At 28.7% G+C, this 25,153-nt stretch overlaps 1 protein-coding gene across 3 annotated transcripts in view; it reads left to right on the top strand.

The window, feature by feature from the left end:
- Positions 1-25,153, top strand: part of LOC107475490 (pectinesterase 2) — a 57,914-nt gene that overhangs the window by 20,946 nt on the left and 11,815 nt on the right. The window contains exons 1-2 of one of the 3 annotated variants that reach the window (XM_016095135.3): positions 4,387-5,415; positions 5,961-6,851. The exons of 1 other annotated variant lie outside the window; for it this stretch is intronic. In XM_016095135.3, the coding sequence (XP_015950621.1) occupies positions 4,551-5,415; positions 5,961-6,649 (1,554 nt within the window). In that variant the 5' untranslated portion in view covers positions 4,387-4,550 and the 3' untranslated portion in view covers positions 6,650-6,851. Of the gene's footprint in view, positions 1-4,386; positions 5,416-5,960; positions 6,852-25,153 lie in introns of those variants that run through there. One more of the 3 variants, XM_021135793.2, reaches the window with a different exon arrangement.

Raw genomic sequence — 25,153 nt, 5'->3', positions numbered from 1 at the left:
CAAAGAAATCAGCGATACAGTGGCGAGTCACAGGCTCCTATTTTAGTATTTAGTATGTAAAGTAGTCGTAATACTTCTTGCTATCAGAGTGGCACAGCCGGAAGCGTGACTTCTAATAGTAAGGGTTACATTATTCTTAGCACGCAAGTAATCCGTTCCGTTGAGCGTTGCGCTTTTCATTTTGCGATTTTTGTTTACCTGTTTCGTTCCAAGGCTCCTAGTATATTATTCCATTCTCTATTATGTATTTATTTTGCTGAGTAGAGGTTCGTAACACCACACTATCTCAATTCTACGACTTAAGCATAAAATTTTGCGTAGTAGGGTGTTACAATACCATGGTTTTGATACCATGTTAGAAAGGTAAGAGAGAGAGCAATAGAGAAAGAATTTTTGTGTATTCAAGTCATACGGAATGATAAATATAGAAGAGTATTTATAAATGTTAAGAGAATTGAAATAATAAAGATGTAATATCCTATAATTAATATTTAAATATATTAAATAATTATAATAATCGTTAATTGATTCCAATATATTCTAACAGTTGTAAATTTATTATTACATTTTATTTTATATACAAAAAGAATGAATGTTTATTTTACATACAAAAAGAATGGTTATTCTTGTTGCAAATCAAGTAAAAGATTGATTGGACAATAATGACAATAATAAAGTTTTTAGGAGAGGTAGCAGCGATGAATGATTAAAAATTTAAAAAAGTCAAGTAAAAGAATTTTTTGTTACCTAATTGAAATAATTTTTTTTTCTAGTAGGCCAAGAAATCAGCCAATTATTCACGTTATTTAAATTTTTTGTTGTCTACCTAGCCGATAATTTTATTGCACTTTTATGGGTAAAACCATGTATCATTCGGAAATTGATTGAATTTTGGTTTAACATTCAATTGTTATATTTTATAGTATTTTTTAAAAATTTATTAGGAATAGGACAATATATTTTTTGTATATTGATAATATAATATACTCTTCAAATATTGTATATTTAACATTAAATTATACGATATCTCTATATATTATATATTTAAATATTAAAAATATAATACACTTAAATATTAAAAATATAATACACTCTTGTGAATTATCACACTTTAAAAATTTTAAAAAATATCATAAAATAAAATTTAATAATTAAATATTACTCTAAAATTTGATTAATGGCTAAAAAAGTTAGCCGATGATAACTTATAGTATGTCAATTTCACACGTTGAAGAAGTTCTCACTTCTCGGAAAGTCATTTTTATAAGAGAGGACTACAAAATCTCATGGTCAAAAGTTCCAGCCATCGTTATCCGTATGTTTTTTGTTATTTGTACTTTCTCTATTTTTTTTTTTAGATTTTTTGGGAGAGAGGGATATAGGCAATAAATTTCTAAAGTGACAAATAAAAAAAATTATAAATCTAAATTTTTTTCTTAATTTTGTTTAAATATCAAAATATGCATTTAAAAACAAAACTTAAAAAAATGCAATAGAAATAACGGAGTACGATAAATAAATATGTAAACACCATGCCATATTGAATGTCCCTTTGTGAACTAACTAACTGACTTAACGTAAACAAAGGGATCTATCATGGAAAAATTGACATTTGATGCATACTTACTAATATAATATGCTTACAAATTAAAGTACGTACGTAACGTAATGAATTACGAATATGGAAGAGATCAGAGGGCTCTTTCGGAATTTCACATAGTCAAGAGTCCCCGTCCTTATCCTTCAATTCACCAACACATATAGACACAGATAAGGACAAGTTTTTCTTAGACACATAAGAAAACTAAAGAGAACCAATTATTAGTACCTACCCTTTTTTATACATTATTGAGATGGAAAATGAAAAGAAGAAAAATTCATGATTGGTAGGCTGGTTGTTTTAGTTATATACTTATATTTTATAACTGGAAGTTTTTGTTATGTTATTATATTAAGTTTATTTCTGAAGAAAATACAAATAAATTAAGTGTTGACACGACAACATAACTGAAATTTAATAAATTATCTCAGCTCAAAAATATTATTATTCATATTAACACCGTTTCTTGTCAAGTTATACTTAATTAGTCTATATTTCAAAACTTAAATGTTCAAATGATATCATTAATTCCGCAACTAACTAATTACTAAATTCTGCAATTTAATTTGAGATGAAATTATTTTTTAATTAATAAAATAAAGAGAATATGTGTTTAATTATTAAGACGAGTATAGACGTAGCGAATTGTTGGTGTTATAATAACTTAGAAGTGGTTTAGCTAAGACTAAACTCTTCTATTTCATTTTTTCAGCAAAAGGTCCGCAAAAACCAGGGAATAACAAATTAACAAGGTTCTATTACAATAATATGTCAAAGTTCGTAATTTGAATTTTTCAAAAATCTCAGTCCAGCAGAAATGTAATGCCTTCCAGCCAGTTGGAAGTCATCCCATGCTTATTCCAAATTCATGATTGTTCTGCTTTAANNNTATTTTTAATATACTACTACAACAAAAAATATTTTTAGTGACAATACATACATTATGTGTATTATTTAATTTATGTTTTTGTAACCATGGTATATTTATCGTTATTATTATATGTTATAATGATAATTATATATTTTTTACGGTAAATAAAAATGTATTTATTTGTAATTATATAATTGCTGCTAAAATTTTTTAGCAACAAAACATAAGATAACTAATGCATAATTATTAGTAAATATATTAGCGACTATTTTTATTACCTTAAAAATAAAATAAATAGTTACTAAAAATGATTTTTTTTAGTAGTGACATATTTTTTGAAGTAAGAGTTTCTTTTGAGTTTGTTTAAATTTTTTTGCATAGGTATTTTTCTCTTTTTATTTGTCATATGCTATTTTTTTTCTTGGAGAATAAGAAATTATCGAACTCTAAACCTTTCGATCATTAAAGTTTGAACTTTTTTATCATAAAAATTTTGATATTATGTCATAATACCATTTCTCCTAAAATTCAAATTGAGAGGAAAAGACACATGCATATTTCTATCTCTAACAAATATTACGTTTAAAATTAATACATTTAATTTGTTGGCCAATTATTAGTCTAAAATAATAAGTTTTGTTAGTTATGTAGCATTAATTTTTTATTGGTTTTCTATTTAAAATATATCTGTTAAAAGTTTGTATATACAATAATTTATTCAAAATGCAACCTTAAATTTATTTTTTTAACGAATAGCTCAACACAATAAGTGAAACACGCAACAACCTCAAATTTATTTTTACAAATAAATATTCCAACCTAGGTATAATTTTATCCATTTTTATATATCTCCTCCCTTCCACCAAAAAGAAAAAACGAACAAAAAAATAGTTTAAGATTCGAACTTTCAACTCCTATATTGGGTCCTGTTTGAATATATTATCTTAATATAAATATAGAAATTTATTGTTATTAGTACCAACTATAGACATGGCTCATTTAGACCGGTTTAGTTTGTGAACGTATTTCTTTTATTTTAGCATTTTTAATACATAAAAAACATGCGATTTTATCTTTAATTTTACTCTTCTTTTTTTTAAAAAAAAAATCCTACTAAACAATTCCTTACTTGGGTAATTAAGTAAAAAAAAATACTGAATTAATCATTTGAGATATAAATATATAATATATACTAATCGTACGTCCACAAAGTGTATCTACTCTACTCTAATTATTTTTTATTTTTTATTTTCTCATATTGTAGCCTAGGCAAACAAGTTAAATTAAATGAAATATGTACTCCAAAGTAACCAATGTGCTATATTGTCATCCTAGTTGACAAGCAAAATCTAATACAGTTGACTAGCTATAGCCTCCAACAAAGAACACACGCAATAACAAACAAAGAATGAGAATAATTATTGACGCGTTTCAAATAATGTGTGTTGGCTGCTTACTAAATAAAATTGAAGGTCAACATGTGCTCCATGCAAATTGAAAGTCAAATAACTCCACCAATCATATCAACCATATTGCTACCATCCAACTTACATATAGTATATTGTTTGAGAATTATCACTGAAACTAATACACAATTTGTTTGTTTAATTTCTTGTTAAGAGTATAATTTGAATGTATTGAAAAATTTATTTTTTTAAAAAAAATAAATGTAGACTTAATTAGTTTATCTATATAATATATAATATCTTATTTAATTAATTTGTAATGTTTAGAAAGTAAACTCAGTTTATTAAAGATACGGATAGAAAGAAGCAAAAACAAAAGGGAATTGAAAAAGTACAAAGCTTGTGGCTCCCCATGATTACATTCCCCACAATTTCAAACAATCTTTCATATATGTTCTTCTATATAAAGGCATCCCATAAACACAAGTAACACCATCCAATTCTCTTCAATCAAAACACAAATTATCAAAACCCATTTTCTCTTATATACATTATCCCTTATTCATTCAATTTTCAAGTACTTCAAATTATACTCCACTTAATTAAGAGTTTAATTAAGGGCATTATTGTTAAGTATTGAAGGCTAGTTATACTAACAATATTGTTAATAACCATGTCACCTTTTCATTCCCTTGTAATACTCTTGATTCCTTTCCTACTTTCCTCTATTGTTTCTTCATATTCATATAATGACCTTAAACTTTGGTGTGGCCAAACACCTAATCCTCAACCATGTGAGTATCTCTTGAGCAAAAACCCTAATCACTTGCACAAACCCATTAAGCAAAAATCTGATTTTCTCAAGCTTTCATTGCAACTTGCTCAAGAGAGAGCACTCATAGGACATGCAAACACTGTTTCACTTGGATCAAAGTGCCGCAACCAACTTGAAAGGGTTGCATGGAATGATTGTGTAGAGCTCTATGAACAAACCATTCAAAAGCTCAACAAAACCCTAGACCCTAACACCAAGTGCTCCCAAGTTGATGCTCAAACATGGCTTAGCACTGCTCTCACAAACCTTGAGACATGCAAAGCTGGCTTCTATGAACTTGGTGTTCAAGACTATGTCCTTCCTCTAATGTCCAACAATGTTACGAAGTTGCTAAGCAACACTTTGGCTCTTAACAACAATGGTGAATCTCATCAAGAACCAAGTTACAAAGATGGATTCCCAACATGGGTCAAGCCCGGTGATAGAAAATTGTTGCAAGCATCTTCTCCGGCTTCTAGGGCTAATGTAGTGGTGGCTAAAGATGGATCTGGAAAATACACCACAGTGAGTGCTGCCATAAATGCTGCACCAAAGAAGAGCAATGGAAGGTATGTGATATATGTGAAGGGTGGGATATACAATGAGCAAGTTGAAATAAAGACAAAGAATATAATGTTGGTCGGAGATGGTATTGGAAAAACCATAATCACAGGTAGCAAAAGTGTTGGAGGTGGCACTACAACCTTTCGTTCAGCCACAGTTGGTAAGTTTTAATATATATATTTTTTTACTCATAAAATTACTTCTCCTGAAATTAAGTTTAGAAAAAAAAAACCATAAATAATTATGTATCTCTAGTTAATATATTTTTTTTCATACAAGAACATCTTTTAGGTTTATATAAATTTTTTTTAGAGTTTTTTATTTATTTTATATTATAATGTTTTATTTAAAAAATTAATAAAAATTATAAAAACTCTAATATTATACGAGGACACCAATTCTACTAAATTGAATATCTCAGATAAAATAGAATAATATTACTTTACTTATAAAGTATTGTGATAATTTGGCTAATAAAAAATAATATTTGATTAATTAATATTTGAGTTAAATTTGACTAATTCAAAAAATTATATTTTATACATCATGTTTTCACTTATTTATGCCATACATTTTTGTGGAATAAAACTACTATATTTCTGCACTTAAATTTATTTTTTGCAATTTATGGAAAAATTAGAAAATTAAACTTACCAATGATAGAGTTCGATATCCATATTTAACTAAAAATAAATAATTTTGCAGCTGTTGTTGGAGATGGATTTATTGCTCAAGATATCACATTCAGAAACACTGCAGGTGCAAAAAATCATCAAGCTGTTGCATTGCGTTCTGGATCAGATTTATCAGTTTTTTACAGATGTAGTTTTGAAGGTTATCAAGACACGCTATATGTTCATTCTGAGAGACAATTCTACAAAAATTGCAACATTTATGGAACCGTTGACTTTATATTTGGCAACGCTGCTGTTGTGTTCCAAAACTGTAACATATTTGCAAGAAACCCTCCAAACAAAGTAAACACAATCACAGCACAAGGAAGAACCGATCCAAACCAAAACACTGGCATTTCCATTCACGATTGTAGGGTTACAGCTGCTTCAGATTTGAAACCGGTTCAAAGTTCAGTGAGAACTTATCTTGGAAGACCATGGAAAGAGTATTCAAGAACCGTGTTTATGAAGAGTTTTCTTGATGGTTTGGTTCAACCGGCCGGTTGGATGGAATGGAGTGGTAACTTTGCTTTGAACACGCTTTATTATGGAGAGTATATGAATACTGGACCCGGTTCATCGACTTCAAACCGGGTTAAATGGCGTGGTTATCGTGTTATTAAGACTGCTGCTGAAGCATCGAAATTTACGGTTGGGAATTTCATTGCTGGAAACTCATGGTTACCAGCTACCAAAGTGCCTTTCACCTCAAATCTCTAAGCATTGTTATGTGTATATATATGCATTTCTTGATTTGTTGATTTACTTTCATTTCCTTTATTTTCTTAATTTAATTTGTTGGAATAATAATGTTTGACATTGTACAATTGGTAGATAAATAGGTTTTGCTTTGTTGTGGTGTTACTTTCATTTAATTTGTTGTTGTTGGTGTTGCATTGAGGATACAAATATTCGTTAATTGTAATATGTGAAGATTATATAAATTGGATAATGGATTCTTCTTCTTCTTAGCTTATTCTTTCTTTTTTTTTTGTGGTTATCATTTACAAGAAGGGTCAAATACTCAAATATGTGTGCTAGGCTAAATTGATTCTATGTTGTTGAACATGGAAAACCTTTCCTCTTTAATTATGACCCGAATTTAAAATTTTAAAAACTGTACCTCTTTAACATATTACTTTTTATCCAATAATAAGCAAAGTCATGCTTAAATTGATACATTTGATTTTTCTACTCTTGCGGCAGCCATGGCAATCTTGGGTTGTGCGAAGAGAGTGTCTCTATTTTGTAAGGAGTGATAGACGTATAAAAATAATACACTTATGTGTCTCTGTACATCACGAATAATGACATTGAGAGGGAGAAATTGCCGGCGTAAAAAAAGAGCTGCACAATTGGCACGATATGAGACTGCAGAAACGACGCAAATTACGCGATGATGCTGCTGGGCGTTTGCAGTGCGTACGTCGACGTGAGTTATGGGTGACGACGGCTGGTGTTTGTGGCGGCGCGGGATCAATAGAAAAAGAAGAGATCAGATAGTGAAGAAGGAGATCGTTTTTGGAGTTTACGTAACTGTTACAAATCTTTATTTATTTTAAATTTTAAATTAATAATTATTAAAAATTAATTCATTTGCTAACAAAATAGAATAAAAAGGAAATTAAAGTTTTATAATATTCAATGCATTAGAAAATTGAGCTTTTGAAAATTTCTTTTTATATACATAATTCTCTTTCCATTTTTGTTGCATTCTTAGCCAGTGGTGCATTCATTGGTTAGATAAATCCTTAATATAGTAGTACAACTTTTTTGTCAACGAAGAAAAGATTATTATGAATTAGACTTTGTGGGCCTCTTAAGGCATAGAGGCCACTAAAATAGTACTATCAATTAGTTAGGCCCATCTTTGTTGGTTTTATCTGTGCCCATGAAAATGATTTAAGCATCCAACTATTGTTTATAATAAATATTTCAAGGATTAAAAAAATATATAATTATTCTGTTAGTTTCTATAATTTCACTAAGTTTGTAATTAGGTTTGTATATTTTTTTCAGTTTTAATTTAATTTTTACACAGATTTTAATTTTGTAAGTAGATTTTTTTAGTGTAAAACATATTGGAATTAAATGAATATTTTTTTACGAATTGAAGATATCGATAATAAAGAACCTAACTAGATTTTTGACTACATATTTTTTTAAAGAAATATTATATTAATTTTAATATTTTTGACATAAAAAAAATTTAATTACAAAATTAAAAGTAGTATAAAAATCCAATTAAAAATAAAAAAATATAAAAATTTAATTACAAATTTAATAAAATTATAGAGACTAATAAAATAATTAAACTTTTACTAAACAAGTGAAATATATATATATATATATCATGATCCCATCACTTTTTCTAAAAGTTTAAGGAGATGAAAAAAATTATAAAACTATTCATTCCAAAAATTTAAACTGATAAGAGAATACAACATTAATAATTATATCTCTAATAAAAAAATAATATAAATTAGTATATCTCTAATAATTCTATATGTATATATAGGATTTTACTAAAAAAGTAAACTATGTCATGATACTATTGTTTTAAAAAACCTAAGCTAACAGACGGAGACAACATCAATAGTTATGATTTTAACAACTCCAAAAAAATATATAGTTTCTCTTCTCCTTAATTATTACTATCTTTTCCCTTTTATGTATAGATATGAAAACAGTTGTACGTATTTTAAGTTACACATTGTTTTCGTTTTTGTTTTTATTTTATTATGTTATAAAATCTTTCTGTTAATTAGAATATATGCGAGGTCTTGTCTTCAATGACCAACCACAATGAAGAAGGTACATACATTTGGTACGCATCAATATAGTTTCTCTATAAAATCAAAGATGACGGAGATGATGATGGATATGTAACATATAAAAGAATATTATATATAAATCTTAATAATTATTATTGTGTCTGTGTAATTTTCATACCCCTTTATTTATAGATGGAAATTCAAATGCAGTTAATTTTATGTGAAGTTGATAATTGAGAGTCATTAGATAATTTGAATGATTTGACTAAATTTTCATCTAACGGTTCTCAGTTATCAATTTTATGTGAAATCGACTACACTTAAATTTTCACCTTACTCATAACATGAAAGTAATATAAGAATTAATTGATCATAAATAAAGAGCTGCTCTTTCAGAGTAGGACTGCTTGAATTTTGCATGGCAGATTTATCTAATATTATTGTTACAAATCATAGTAAAAAACTAAAAACAAAATTTAAATAAAAAAAAAAACAGCTTTTCTGTTTGGAACAGTTTTTCGGACTTTAGTTACGGTTATAACCGTGGCTAAAATGTCTGTTTTCTTGTATAATTATCTTGGTACATGCTATAGTATTTATTATTATAATTGTAATTTCGGTGATTATATCATTTTAATAATATTTAAAATATATTATTAAAATTAAAATAATATTTTTTAATTAAAAAATATAAAATATTACAAAAATATAAAAGCCTATAAATTTAAGTCTAGCAACAATTTTTAAGTATTGTCAAATTAAAATTGTATATCTATAGTATCCTCATTATTAATAATAATTTATCCGACATTATAACTTGTTGACAATATTCATTTCAAAAAATATAATTAAAGAAAATACATTCCGTTTGTGATGTGATTCACAATATATCCCAAATCCAAAAGTCAGAAATGTAACAGTGACTTAATGAGTTTACAAATGAAGCCATGTGTAAGTGTAAGCAAGTTAAGCAAAGTAAACAAATTATTATAAAACTTAATGGATCAATACGGATAAGGTACAGTGAGGTGTTCCTAATAATACACTCTATAAAATAAGTGATTCAGTATTATATTAAGATGTTGATGAAATGCGGGAATAATTAAAGTTGCGAGAATCAAACCAATTAATGAATTGACAGAGTAATTGATTTAATAGTTTAGTAATTTAGTTGAGGTTGAATTAATTAAATTAGTTTAATTAAATGTATAATAAAATTATTAAAATTTTAATATATAATTTTAAATATTTAAATTTAATAAATTATTCATAATTTATTATTAAAAATTCATAATCAATTTTAAATATAAAAAATTTATAACTTAAAATGAATTCTCAGATAAATAATTGAATAAAAAAAATATTCTTGCATAAATAAATTTACGATTTTTTTATGTGATATTTTTTATTCCGCTCCTTTTTCATTTCATACAACAAGAAATACAAAAATGTGTTGTGAAGCGCACCCGTTAACATGTTTTAACAAACACAAACAATTAAGATGAGACTCTTAATATTTGAAGCACAAAAAGGTGATTATTATAACAATACACCAAAAGAGTTTAGTCAAACGGAAGACATATTCGTTATTAATTATTTTATTCTCTAATTTTTTTTTATTTTAGCTCTTTTCAGAAATTACTATAACAACATATATCGTTTTGTAGTTGTTCCATCTACAAAATACCACCAACAACAATACAAATTACATAAGTAAAATAAAACTCCAGTCAACAAAAAATACACATTTTTCATAATTAATCAAATTGAACCTATCACTATTTTTTACAATTATATCAACCAAAATCTATTTTGTTCAACGACCAAAATTCAAAATCTAAAATAGTATAATACAACAATTTAGAAATTAAAATAATTATAATTAACAATTAAAAAAAGTTAAATTAAATTACTGAAGAATTCAAGCAGAACACGCAGAAGAAGAGGGAATTGAATATCAGAATAACATAATCAAAAGATCAGAATAACATAACTAACATGTGTAATTCCACAACGGTAGAAGAGGGACGCTCGTACTTTGCACGACGAGAATAGAGACGACAACGCGATGACGACGGGGATAGAGACGCCAATAGCAGTTCTGAACCAACTTGCTGGTGACGCGACGAGAAGAGCAGACATTCGAATTGTCACCACTAGCGCTATTAGTGGTGGGGCTAATGGTGACTGCTTTGTTTTGGTGATTTCCTCTGATAGAGTTAGAGTTTTTTAGAAGGAAATTTTGCATTTGAGAGAGAAAGAAACAAGGAGGGGTGCAGACTGCGTGTTAGGCTTCGGTTGATTTTTTTTTTGGAATAAAACAACACCGTTTTTAAGGATAGAATTGCGAACCAAACTTTTAAAAAATTCGGACGGTTCGGTTCACCGATCAACTATCAATTCGGCCAATTTTTTACAAAATAATTTTAGAAGTCAATTGAACTGACCAAAGAATCGATTTCTAATTAATCCAATCGAACCGATCGATCGAATTTTCAGAACTTTGGTAATAATAACCTTGTTTTTGAAACGTTTTAAATAATACATACATAATATATATTATCGTACATGAGTATGATATCCTCAAGTTGTTGGTCAAGAGTTATTTAAAAAAAAAACAAACTGATTTATATATAGTTTGTCTTATTTGTCTTCAATTGTTTCATCAGCATATGGAATTAGATTACGATTTACATGTATTATATATTAATGGTGGCTGGCACATAGTCTCTTTCAAAGATTGATAAATTACCATATTTAATTTCCGAAGTTAAGTAATTATGCCTTTTTGGATATCCAAAGTTAAGTAATTATGCCTTTTCAGACGTATCCAGCAACAATATTTATAGTTTTAGTTGACAGATTCTTTAAAATCTTTTGGTTTAAAGCTTAAATTTCTCTCGCGTATATTTGAAAGTTACGTAAAATAATATTTGTTTTTAATATTTGAGTGTCTTAATTTTGTTTTTAACATTTGAAATGTTATATTTTTATTTTAAATAGTTTATTTTATTTTATTTTAGTTTTCAGATCAAAATTAAATTCTTTTTTTCAAAAGTACTTTTTTTCTTTCTATCACTATTAAAAAATCACTTTTAGCATCTATTTATTTCGTTTTTAGTGGCAATAAAAATTTTTCGGCAAATTAGATATTAACTATCTTATGCTTTGTCGCTAAAAAGTTTTAGCATCAATTATACAATTGCCGATAAAAATCTTATTAATAATCGCAAAAAATATATAATTGTCATTATAACATATAATAATATTGACAATTATATAATTATGCTAAGACATATAGTGACCATTAAGTTATTGTCATTAAAAATTTGCCATTAAAAATAATTTTTGTTGTAGTATGTTATTATCTTATATTTTTATTATTCTGTCACTTTGACCAAAAAACTAAAATAAGACGAAATAAGATATTTATGATAAAATTAGAACATTTTAAGTATTAAGATGAAACCAAAGTTTAGTTTAAACGTTGAGAACTAAAATAACATTTTATCTTTAAAATTTTAATTTTAGCCAAAATATCTACTTCGGAGTTCACATATTATTAAAATAATTATCTTGGTCAAATATAATAACAAATTAGCAATTTTTCTCTTTAAATTTCAAATTAACAAACTCTTACATAAAATAATAAAGATGTTGGAGAAATATTATTCATCAAATTTAATCTCAACATTGTGATGATGCATACAAATAATGGATAAACTGATTTGAGTGTACTAAACTTTCAAAATAATATATGAAAGTGGTCTAAGAGAATATGAAATATAGTTTGTTGTCTAGCATATATTTAAAGATTCTAAACAACTATATATTTTTTTTGCTATTTAAACAACTACAAATTGACCAAATATTATATCATGTTTAATTTGCAGAAATTTAATATATATAATGGTACTGCAAACCCATTATTGTGTAGCTAATGTATCAAGGTTGTGTAAATGTGCAAGGCTTGGCCTTTTAATAATTTTTTTATTAGGTCTTGACAAAATACAAGTTTTTTATGAAATAATAATGAATTTATGGCTCTATTATTATTAGTTGTATTGAAATAATATAATCATGGATTAAGTTCTTCCATAGCTTCATTTTAATTTGTTGAACGTCAACTTTGTACTACTATATATTAATAATATATGATACATACCTAATATGCTTTATTAGTGTATATATATATAAATATAAAATGTATATACACACCCCAAGTTGTGGGGTTGATAATATTGTTCTTATCCTTTTGGTGTGGTGATATATATGCAAGTTGAAGTTCAAAAAAACCGTTTGTTAGGTATTAGACTATGGTATGCTTTTGATGCAATGATAATATTAATATGTGATTTGTTTAGAAAAAGTTGCTTATAATTTATCATTCATACTTAATTAATTGCCAAAGCATATAATCAAGCTTTGTTTAATTAAGAAATTAAGGGAACCGAAGAGAGAATATGGTTTTGATACTACGATTTCAGTTAATGTGATTAATTTATTCAATTAAATGGGTTTGTTAGATTAATGATTAATTACGTATAACCTGATTGAAAAATGGAGGCTATATGTAATTGAAATTAGTACTTTGTGCATTTAGTCAGTAAGTTCACACTACTGTTCATAACTTTCTCAAAAAAAAGGTAATCAAGATTGAACTGAATTATTGTTGATATCAATTATCAACTCATATTAGCAATAATAATAATACGGTTAGTAACTTAAAAAAATCATGACTTGTATAACATTCACTTAAACGACGAATATATATATAAGTCATATATACCCGATGGCTAAATAATTCAAAGTGTTTCAATGATGACGTTTAAGAGGCTCAATAACTCAACATGAAAATTCAAAACTGGAATTTTTGTTGAAACTTAAAAGGGACAGTTACATGTTTTTTCAAAAGTTTTCTTGGAATCAAATGTTGGAAATCCTTATAATATTAAGAAATTAGTTTGTCAATCGATGACACATCTATATATGGGTCCATGAAAGGATGCTTCTTCACTTGGTTTCAATATTTCATCTTATGATCAATTAATTGATTACATTATTATGTTAATCTGTTAATATTTCACCATCACCTACAGCTGCATATATGCCTTACAAGTTTATCAAAGTTGCTACAATTTCGTACATATATTAGAACAACTAAAGATAAAGTCTAAAAATTATAGGTATAAAACCCAACTTGTCCAGCTAGGTTGGTTGGAAACCGTAATGCTAGCGAGACAAAAAAACAGTTAAAATTTATCTTATTTAATATTTAATAATTATTGCAATAATTAATAATACTAAATAAAGAAAATTCTGATATTTTTTTACTAATTTATTTTGATTACCAAATATTTTCGAATTAAAAAATAAGATTTTAAATTTGTTCAATATAAGACCAAAGACCGTTATATGTATGAATCAATAAAAACCAATCAAACTCAACGAAAATCAGTAAAATCTAGTAAAATCAATCCAAACAAACAGTGAGTCACACAAATGCTTTATAAAAAAAAAATTATTAATCACAACATATATTTTTCATCTATTATTATATTCCTTAAATCTCTTTTCAATAAATACTTAAAATGTAAAAGTTTAATTTTATACAAAAATACAAAACAAAAGTATGAAAAGAAGAAGAAAAAGATAAAATTTTATATAATTATTTAATTATAATAGGGTCACCGATTCAATTAATAATTCAACGAGCTAATAATTCATTACAATAAAAATTATTTTTAGTGATAATATCATAATTGTTATTATATGTCTTATTTAATTTATGTTTTTATGTTAATTATATATTTGTCTTTATTATTATATGTTATTATAATGGTAACTATATATATTTTACGACTATAAAAATTTTTTTTATCGACAATTATATAATTATGGCTAAAATCTTTTACCAACAAAGTATAAAACAACAAATATTTAATTACCAATAAATATATTAACGACTATTTTTATTATCGTTAAAGCAAAATAAATAATTATTAAAACTAATTTTTCAGTAGTGACTCAATAATCTGATTTAGATTATCGACTTATTTTGATAACTACGCTAAAATTCAAGACCATTACCTTCTTTTTAAAGAACATACAGCAGCTTATTTAGTTTCAAATAAATTCATTTTAGTCAATGATCATTTATAAGAGCACCTCCAATAACTCATTCCCATTCAACTTTTGTCTAACATTTTGAGAAATTTATGGTTGGAGAAGCAGAAAATGAATTCTCTCACGGAATTCAAGATAGAAGAGTCCTATTCAGAAAAACTCAAGGACAATCAATGATAACTTGCCACATGGCAAGTTATTTTCGTTATTATGTTACCGTTATTATTAATAAATTAATATTTTGTTACTCTATATATACCACTTAGATACACTTCTATTCTCACACTATCTACTACTCTTCTTTATCTTCTTCCAAGTTTACGAAATCAAAGTTCTGTTACTATTATTTTTTGCTCAAAAAAATGGATCCAAACCAACTCAACTCTTTCTTCAATTACTTACAAAACTTTCCTCAAATTCCAAATACCCAACAATAATCTCAAACCTCAAACTCTCAAGTTACAAATCAAAACTTCACACTACCAAATTCATTTCAAAATCCAAATCCACAAAATCTTTCTAATTTCAATTTTTAAGCTCCTTATAATAATCAGTTTCCTATATTCTAACCGCAAAATCAAAATTCACAAACACCCCGATTTTCCATTTTTGTCCATATTTAACCCTTCTATTAGAAATGTTACTCCAACTTCCTTGCCGTTTCCATCTCAATTCAGTGCATCAAGACATAACTCATTTGGTGTTGGTGGCTCTTCTGACCCATCCTCTCAGACTCCTATACAATCTAATCCAAATGCGCAATATTCAGATTTTGCCAATCCTCGTGGATTAGATGCTATCGACCTTAATGATGATGATATTGAAGATTGGAGGCAAGATAGTATTCAACACTGGCATTGGAAAGAGGATGAGATGCTGATCAGTAGATGGTTAAATATTTCAACTGACCCTGTAGTTGGTACCGATCAAAAGATGTGGAGCGAGCATTCGGAGTGTTGCAAGCACGCTTTGCAGTTATACGTGGTCCAGCTCGTTTTTGGAAAAAAAAGAAGCTTGCCAACATAATGAGAGCTTGTATTATATTGCATAATATGATTGTTGAGGATGAAAGAGACACTTATGCAGAAAATTTTGCTCGAGCTTAAAGTATGATGATGTCAAAAATGGCTTATCACAACCTCAGCTGGGAGAAAAAGATTTCGCACCATACCATCAATTTTTCCAAAGAAATACCCAACTTCGAAATAAGCAGCAGCATAGACAATTGAAAGAGGACTTGATTGAACACATATGGCAATTTCACAATGCTTGTCGTCAACTATAAAACTTAATTATGTTTTTCTTTGTATTAAGTAATTTTACAAATTAGTGTAACCTCGAATTATATATTGTGTATTATTATTATATATGAATTTATTTAATATTAATATCTTTTAATAGTGAATTATTTTTAAACTTATAAATTTAAATTACATTATTAAAAAAATTAATTACATTAATTTCAAGTATTTTAATTAATTAATTAAGTGGGACCACAATAGAGACTAAAATTAGTTCCTCTTAATAGAGAAGAGAGAGATATTTTGAATTCTTATTTATTGTTTATAACGCAAAAATTGGTGTGAAATTACTTTTTATGATATGTGGACTATAAACAAAAATTGGGATGAATTCCCTATTAAAAATGGTCTAAGTTCCTCATATCATGTCCTAAACTGAATACCTATTACTTGTCCTAAACTGAATACCTATTACTTGATCAACACGGACAACATTGCAGGTTCTGTTTAAGGCATATACAAATGGAAAAATTAATAAAACTTTTTTCTTTTTAATATATTATATATCATTAATTATTGTAAAATATATATAACTATTTGTGTATTTCAACGGTTTAAACTTTTGGAATATGTGAAAAAATAAAAAAATATGCTACCAAGTCAACTAGTTTAGATAAAAAACTAATTACTTACAGCTCAAACAATCACTTAGACAGTAATTAGGTTCTATGAGTTAGTATTCATTTAGTGTGTGTAATATAAATATTCTAGTCCAATTTGATCTTGGAGAAATTTTTTAAAATAATCTTAAAATTTTATCTCAGATTTTACAGGCAAAAGTAAAATTAATAATTCTAGTATAAAAAAAAGCATCCATAATTGAAAATGTTAAGCTGTAAGAAGATTATCATATAAAATTTCTATTGTTTGAAACCTTTGAAAACTGTATTGAATAATATAATCGATCAGTCTTATTTTATATTTTTCAGGAATCGCATCTCTACTCTTGAGATGATTTTTAAGATCATTAGCAGCAATCACAAAAAAAACAGGTTAGAAATAAAGAGATTAAACTAGAGAAAGTATGGTGTATTATTGAGTGTGTAAAAAGGTACAATATATACAGATATATATACGCGCTAGAAGAATTAAAGTAATAAAAGCATGCAATCCTACAATTAATATACAGATATGCTATATAAATATAAATGATATTAATTGATCTAAATTGTTTTTAATAATACTCTAACATCCCCCTTCAAACTCAAGTAGAGCTAAGGATACCATCTTCAGTTTGAATACAAGACTCCAAAAATGAATAGGATGATGAGACTTTATGAAAATATCAGCGGTCTGATCTAGAGTTCCAATAGCGACGAGGCAAACAACATCAATAAAGAGACGTTGCCTGACAAAGTGACACTCAATCTCAATGTGTTTGGTCCGTTTGTGAAACATATCATTGTGCGCAATCTGAATAGCACTGCGGTTGTCACAAAAAATATCAGTTGGGGACGACTGAGGAGCACTCAAGTCTTCGAGAAGCCAACGAATCGAGATAACCTCGGCAATCGTGTCAGCGAGAGCACGATATTCAGCTTCTGTTTTTGAGCGAACAGTGAACGTTTGCTTCTTAGTTTACCAAGAAATGAGAGTGTCACCAAGAAACAAACAATAACCAGCAGTAGAACGACAATCAGTTGGATCACCAGTCCAATCAGCATATGATTACGCCTGAAGGGATAAAGACGAATGGGCAGAAAAATAAAGGCCATAAAATAGAGTGCCTTTGATGTAGTGAAGAATGCGAAGAACTACTGTATAGTGAGTAGTACGAGGAGCTGATAAGAACTGGCTAAAAAAATGAAGTGGATATAGACAATGTCTGGTTGGGTGACAGTTAAGTAGACAAGTCTTCCAACTAACTGACGATAAAGAGTGGGATTATCCAAAATAGTGTCATCCATAGGGGTAAATCGAACATTAGGCTCACGAAAAGTAGACTCAGTACGACTATCTGTAATTCCGACTCAAGCAAGAAGATCCGAAGCATACTTAGTTTGAGAGAGATAGCTAGATGGCATCATCTATGGATATGACTTCTAAACCAAGAAAATAATTGAGAGAATTAAGATCTTTCATCTCGAAAGTACGGTGAAAGGAGGCCTTAAGATCAAAGATATCATCAGCATCATCTCTAGTAATGATCATGTCATTAACAAGAGTAGAAGAACAATTCCTTGTTTACTTTTATAAATGAAGAGGGTATTCTCATGAGGCTACAAGTGAAACTGAGATTGCATGCATGTAGTGATGCTGAACTTTTCAAACCATTCACGAGGAATTTGCTTAAGACCATAAAGTGCTTTGCGAAGGAGACATACTTTGCTAGAGGGACAAGGATATCCCGAAGGTGGTTTTATATAGACCTTCTTTTTAAAATCCCCATCAAGAAATGGATTCTTCATATCCATCTTACTGAGACCATTTTTTGACCGCAACAATGGCAAGGAGAGCTCAAACAGATGTGAGATGAGCAACAGGAGCAAAAGTTTCTTCACAATCAATACCATACTCTTGCATACAATCTTGAGCAACCAATCATGCCTTATATCAGTCAATAGAACTATCAAAGCGAGTCTTGATCTTATATACCCATCTACTACTCACAATTTCTTTATCAGAAGGAGGATCAACCAAGTCCCAAGTGTGTACTTTTTCAAGTGCTTGAATTTTTTCCTGCATTGCTTACTGTAAACATGGATTTGTGGAAGCTTCTCAAAATGACTTAGGTTTATGATGATGAAGAATAATAGAAAAATAATGATGATCAACAATATGAGGAGGTGAATTTCTTACCCTAGAAGAACGAGTGGAGGAAGGAGGCATGACCGCAGGAGCAGGAACATTGTTTGGTCCAGAATCATCGGAAGATGGAGAAGGTGGAAGAGGAGGGGGGTCGAGGGATTGACCCGAGATAGAAGTTATAGTATCATCACGAGGAAAAATATTAGCATTGGGGTTAGTGAAAAACGGTGACTGAATAAAAGGAATGGACTCAAAAGAGAAAAAACTAGAGAACAAGTGATGCTTCCAGAAGATAACATGACGAGACATACGAATACGTCGAGAGATAGGATCCCAACAACGATAACCCTTATCTTTTTCAGTTCCATAACCAAGAAAATAATACATACGAGCCTGAGGTTCAAGTTTATAATGTTATGAGGTTGAAGAAGGACAAAACAGACACAACTAAAAACACGAAGAGAATTGTAATCGGGAGAAGTATGGTAAAGACGCTCAAAAGGAGTAGTGTTACTAAAGACAGAAGAATGAAATCTATTGATAACATGAACAGCAGTAAGAACGATTTCACCCCAAGTACGCTTAGGATAGAAAGAAGAAATAAGCATTGCACGAACAGATTTAAGAATGTGACGGTATTTGCGCTCAACTCTGCCATTTTATTAAGAGATACCAGGACAAAAAAAACTCAAACAGAGTATCCTATTCTGCGAGAAATTTAAGAGTTTGAAGTCATGATTTTCCATATCATTATCGCGTTTGAAGATTTTAATGGCCTTGGAAAACTAAGTTTGAATCATAATGGCAAAGTTAACATAAATCCAAGGCAACTCATGATTATTAGTCATCAAATAAACACAAGTAAAATGTGAATAATCATCAATAAAGACGACAAAGTGTCGAGTCCCTCCCATAGAAATGGTGGGAGTGGGTCCCCAAACATCAGAATGAATAAGATTAAAAGATAAGGTAGGTTATTTTGTAGTTTGACAAGAAATGCAATCAAAAGACTCATTTTAAACTTGACCTAAAACACCCGTAGACATAAGAGGACGCAATTTTTCTAAGAAGTTGTGGGCAAGACGGTAGTGCTACAAGTGAAGAGTAGATAGAGAAGAAATATCATAGAGATTTGACATAGAGAGAACATGAAGGTTCTCGAGCTCAAATAATCTTCCGACCTTACATCTAGTCCCAATGATCTTTCCCGTCCAACAATCCTACATACGACAACCAGAAATAGAGAAGTTGACATCAAAACCAAGCTCAACAAGTTGATCGATAGAGATAAGATTAAATTTTAATTTCGGAACAAAATAAATATCAGGAAGATTAATATTTGACTGTGAAATAAAACCCTTATGTGTTGCATGCAAGACGGTACCAGTACGGGAAAAAATTTTCATTATCATAAAATGTACGAGAACACATAAGCAAGAACAGCGGGAAAGAAATTAAGACAAGGAGAAAATTTCTGTGGTTCGGAAAAGTGATTCTAGTAGTGTGTAGGTAAAGGAATAATAAAGCTTACCTGAAAAAAAAAAAGACATACCTTAAAGAGTTGGGTAGTCTGTCAGGCCAGCTCCAGCCTTTAATCTCAAAAGCTAGAATTCAATGTCCATCATTTTTCTGTCAAAATGCGAACTTTGTTTGGAGGCCAAAACACAAACAAAGAAAAAAGGCTTTTGTTCCTTGATCTAATCTTTCTTATGTCTGCTCTTGTCTTGTTGCCTAAATTAAGCATACTCCATAGTTTTCATCTTTGTCCTTTATGCTTGAATTAAAGCTTAAATCCCAGAATTCAATATCAAGATCAAGAATTAGTGAGTCTTAGTTAAAAAATAAAAAAGGCATACTTTCTTATTATCCTGTCTTGATCCTGCGTAATCTCTTACTTAACCTAGTCAACTGGTTTGCAAAATGACTTATTGGAGAGTTAACGCTAACAGAGTTCTTATATAGTTGACATTCTTTCTTTCTCTTCAATTCAATAGCTAGTTGATGATAGGCCCTCAGAAAAGATAGCCACTGGAACTACGCAATATTCTTTCTGAGGCGACCTTTACTTTCAATTTTAAGACTTAGGATATAAATTCTAGTGCCATTTCGGACTTTTCCATTTCTTCCTAACTCCTAAGGCACCCTCCTTTTGTAGAGTCAACCTCCTTGTAGAAGAAAGAACAACCCTATATATATAGTAGTAAATCAATGGAACTACTACAGATAATAAGCTAAGCACCTGCTTATTCTATTAATTAATAGCTTGACGTATGTCGCCTGAAGACTTAGGGGCTTGAAGAGATAATAGTTTAGTTTAGATTGTGTTACCAGGTCATAATTGGAAAGAGTATATCCAACGGTTTCTAACAAAGAATTTTTCTTCCCTCCAGCTTGCTTCTCTGGCTTTCCGACAAGTTCTGTTACATCCAGCTTGTAAGATCAAAAATTGGCATGGACTTGGTGGAGAGAAACTTATCCGATCTCAACACTTCTCTATAAAAAGTGCAGTAAAGATAAGGACATCTTTCTTTCTTCCATTCCACTCTTGCTCCAATCCTAATAGGATAAATAGAGCTAGCACTTGCTATAAGGGCTTCTGATTCGCCTGCAACTACAAGAAAACTAAAAAAGCTTTATATATTTTAATATGGTTAAATTATACAGTTGGTCCATAAATTTTTAGTGAAATTGTAAATTGGACCCTACACTTTAAAAGTTTATAATTAGATCTCTAAAGAGAATTAAAATTTACAATTTAGTTCCCGCCATTCAAGAAGTGTTTTTTAACAAAATATTCTCTAAATATTCTTTATTTTAAACATGTAAGCTACACATGTTTGACAATAGAGACCAATTTGCAATTTTAGTGAAAATATAGAGACCAACCGTGTAATTTAACCATTTGAAATGACCAAAAACTTCCTAGGCTATCTGAACCCACCCCGCCCCTGCCCAACTCTCTCACTCTCACTTTCTCACTTTCCAAAACGACACCCCAACCCCATCTATCCCTCTCTATCTCTCTCCTCGGTTCACCGTCGCCACGCCAGATCCACTGTATTTGTGCTCATGAGTTGGGTCTCACCTCCTTCCTCCATCTCGCCTCTCTCTCATCTGGCAACTTTTTCTTTTCTTCCAATCCTAATACTGAACACCGATAAATGGAAGAGAACAATTCCAATTCCAAACATGCTCAAAGCGAACAATTCAATGTCTAAAAAAAAATAGCAACAAATCAACATAAAAATAGCAACTTAATTTATTAGTGGATCCGGTGCACTGACGAAAGCGAGAGGTACGACGATAGTGAGCCGAGGTGAGAGACAAAGAGCGCTGGGGATAGGGTGCCATTGTGGAAAGTGAAAAAGTGAGAGTGAGAGAGCTAGGGAGGGACGAAGTGTGTTCAGATAGCTTAGGAAATTTTTGGTCATTTTTAAATGGTTAAATTATACGGTTGGTCTCCATACTTTTACTAAAATTGTAAATTAGTCCCTATTGTCAAACATGTGCAGCTCACATGTTTAAAATAGAGAATATGCTGAGAATATTCTATTAAATCAAATATTTTTTGAACGACGGAAATTAAATTACAAATTTTAATTCTCGTTAGGGACCCAATTATAAACTTTTAAAGTGTAAAGACTAATTTACAATTTCACTAAAAATATAGGGACCAATCGTGTAATTTAACCTTTTAATATATAAAATATGTGCTCGTCCTCTCTTTTTAGTTAGAGATAATTGTTTCTTCCTATATAGAAATCAATTACTTGAATGAGAAAGTATTACAAATCACAATACCAAAGTTTAAATTAACAAAAGCATTTCTCTTTATTTCTTATTTATCTTCTCTATTTTCTCTTCTCTAATCTGATACTTTTAAGCCAGTAAACTTTTTGCCTCTTTACAATTTTCTACTTTCTCTACTTTTAGCACTTTTTTATTTTTTTCATTCCTTTTCTTGCTTGATTAGTCATTTTATCAAAAATATCTTGCATCAACTTTTTTTTTTCGTTTTATTTATTTTATGTTAATTTTTTCTTAGATAATAATAAAAATTGAATTCTAATTTAATTTTTTCACTCATAAAAATTCTGATACCATAATATAAAATCACTTCTCTAAAAAAGTTTAAGTTGATAAAAAAACATAAATAATTATATCTAAATCATCAATTTTTACTATTTTTACTCTCAATAATATATAAAAAAATAAAAAATAAATAAAAACTTCTTATTACATTGCAATATAATAATAATAATAATAATAATAATAATAATAATAATAATAATAATCCGCAATTTAAAACCACAATCCTAAATAAACTCATTGATGTTTGATGGTCATACAAACTGAAAAGGAGTCATATATTGCAGCTCATGATCTCCCTATTTTTTTCAAAGGTAGATATTCTAACTGTTAAACAACCAATCACTCTAATTATTGAATACGCATCTATTTTATCTCAATTGACAACGTAAACAATTTGTGACTTTATTATGGGGATTGAATTCGACCTACAAAGAGAACATATGCATGCATGGCCTAACGAAATGACGTTTTCTTGGCCCAATAAAATTGAAAACTTTATTACATTCACCAACATAGAATTTATCGCAAACTCGAACATCTACGTGGCACTCATTGGTTGGCTAAGAAGCTTAACAATTTTCTATTCTTGTACGTGAGTTCGTTACACAACTTTTTCTTCAAGCCCAACAATTTTCCAACTCAGTATGAATATGAATCAACGCTGAACATTATTAGTAGTATATATTATTCTCTAGAGGATAAGTATAGACTTTTAAGGAACTAAAACTTTCAAAGTCTTTTAAGTTGTAGGACACATTTAAGAATAATTTTTTTTATTAATATATATATGGATATTATTTAAATACTGAATTTGATGAATAATATGTGGATAGTAGTTATCAACTTGAGTACATATATATACAAAGTATGAATTTCTATAGGTTGACTTCAATTTATTTTTCTTCGTTAATAACTTGTACACATAAGACTCAATGTTGTTTTGAAAATCTATCTGAAGAATATTAAGCATGGCTGCTCCTACTTAATTATTGATTAGTTACATATTAATAAGCCCTTTGATCTGAATATGCTTTTCAGATTGAGAACTCTCAAAGCATTGAAAATGCTTTTGTAATATTCATGACTCCCGTGAAAATGAAGACTATGGCAATTCCGTGTGCGGTCTAATTTACACACACATCAATGAATTATAAAGTTTTGTGTGGGTTTTTAGATTTGGATTTTATAGTTGTATATAAATTTTCATGATAATATTATTCATTTAAACATTGTTATCTTATTAAAAATGTTTAATTATATGCCACAAATTCAATTGGTATAGTTCAACATATTTTACAGTCATACATATATATTACAATGATAGTGCATCACAAATTATTATTGATCAAAACTTAAAATGTATACCACTTCTTTTAAAAATATAAGTTAATAAGAGAATTTACATAAATTGTTATATATCTAATATGCTTCTTACGATTTTTTTTTTCTTTATACGAATTTTGCCTAGATTTTTTCTCGCTATCAATTTTTTTTTTTGTCATGCATTGAAATTAAAATTTTTTACATGAACAAAGATCGAAAGTAAAACCTTAAGATCATAAAAGTTGTAATACATATATATATAGGTGAATTCTACTCAACCCCCTCTAAAATAACATGTAAGTTACCTTTCATAATGTGTTACATTTTAATTGGTCATTATCTTAACTATAGTTGGGTTATTTTGTAATTTATGGTTTGAAATAGGTAATGATATAATTTCTTAAAATATTAGAACTTCACTCCCATTGATTGAAGCATATCTTCACTCCTCCATTCTTTTTTCTTCATGTAACTTCGGTCCTTCCAAGTCGCGGTGGTGACAAGAAGCAGCGTCGTTGTTGCGATCTACTGCCCTCTCACGTAATCTCTCTCTTCAATACATCATTCCTTAACGATATTGTTGAATTTTCATTGCCTGTTATTCCACGTCACCGCTATCTCCTGTCGTCTCACTCTATCACTCTTTCTGCTGTGGATTACTTCTTACCAACATAATTAATGGTTAGTTTAGTTATTAAATTTTTTTCATTAAAAAACATATTTTTATTTAATTACATGATAAAATATATATTCATAGGTAAAATATAATATAATATAATATAATAAATTTATTTAAAATACTTAGAAGTATAATTAAAATCATGAACATATAAATATAATAATAAATTTGTACTCTAAAT

This window comes from Arachis duranensis, chromosome 2, assembly GCF_000817695.3.
Source record: "Arachis duranensis cultivar V14167 chromosome 2, aradu.V14167.gnm2.J7QH, whole genome shotgun sequence".
NCBI lineage: Eukaryota > Viridiplantae > Streptophyta > Magnoliopsida > Fabales > Fabaceae > Arachis > Arachis duranensis.
The sequence above is the reverse complement of the archived record's forward strand: the minus strand, read 5'-3'. Positions and strand labels throughout refer to the sequence as shown.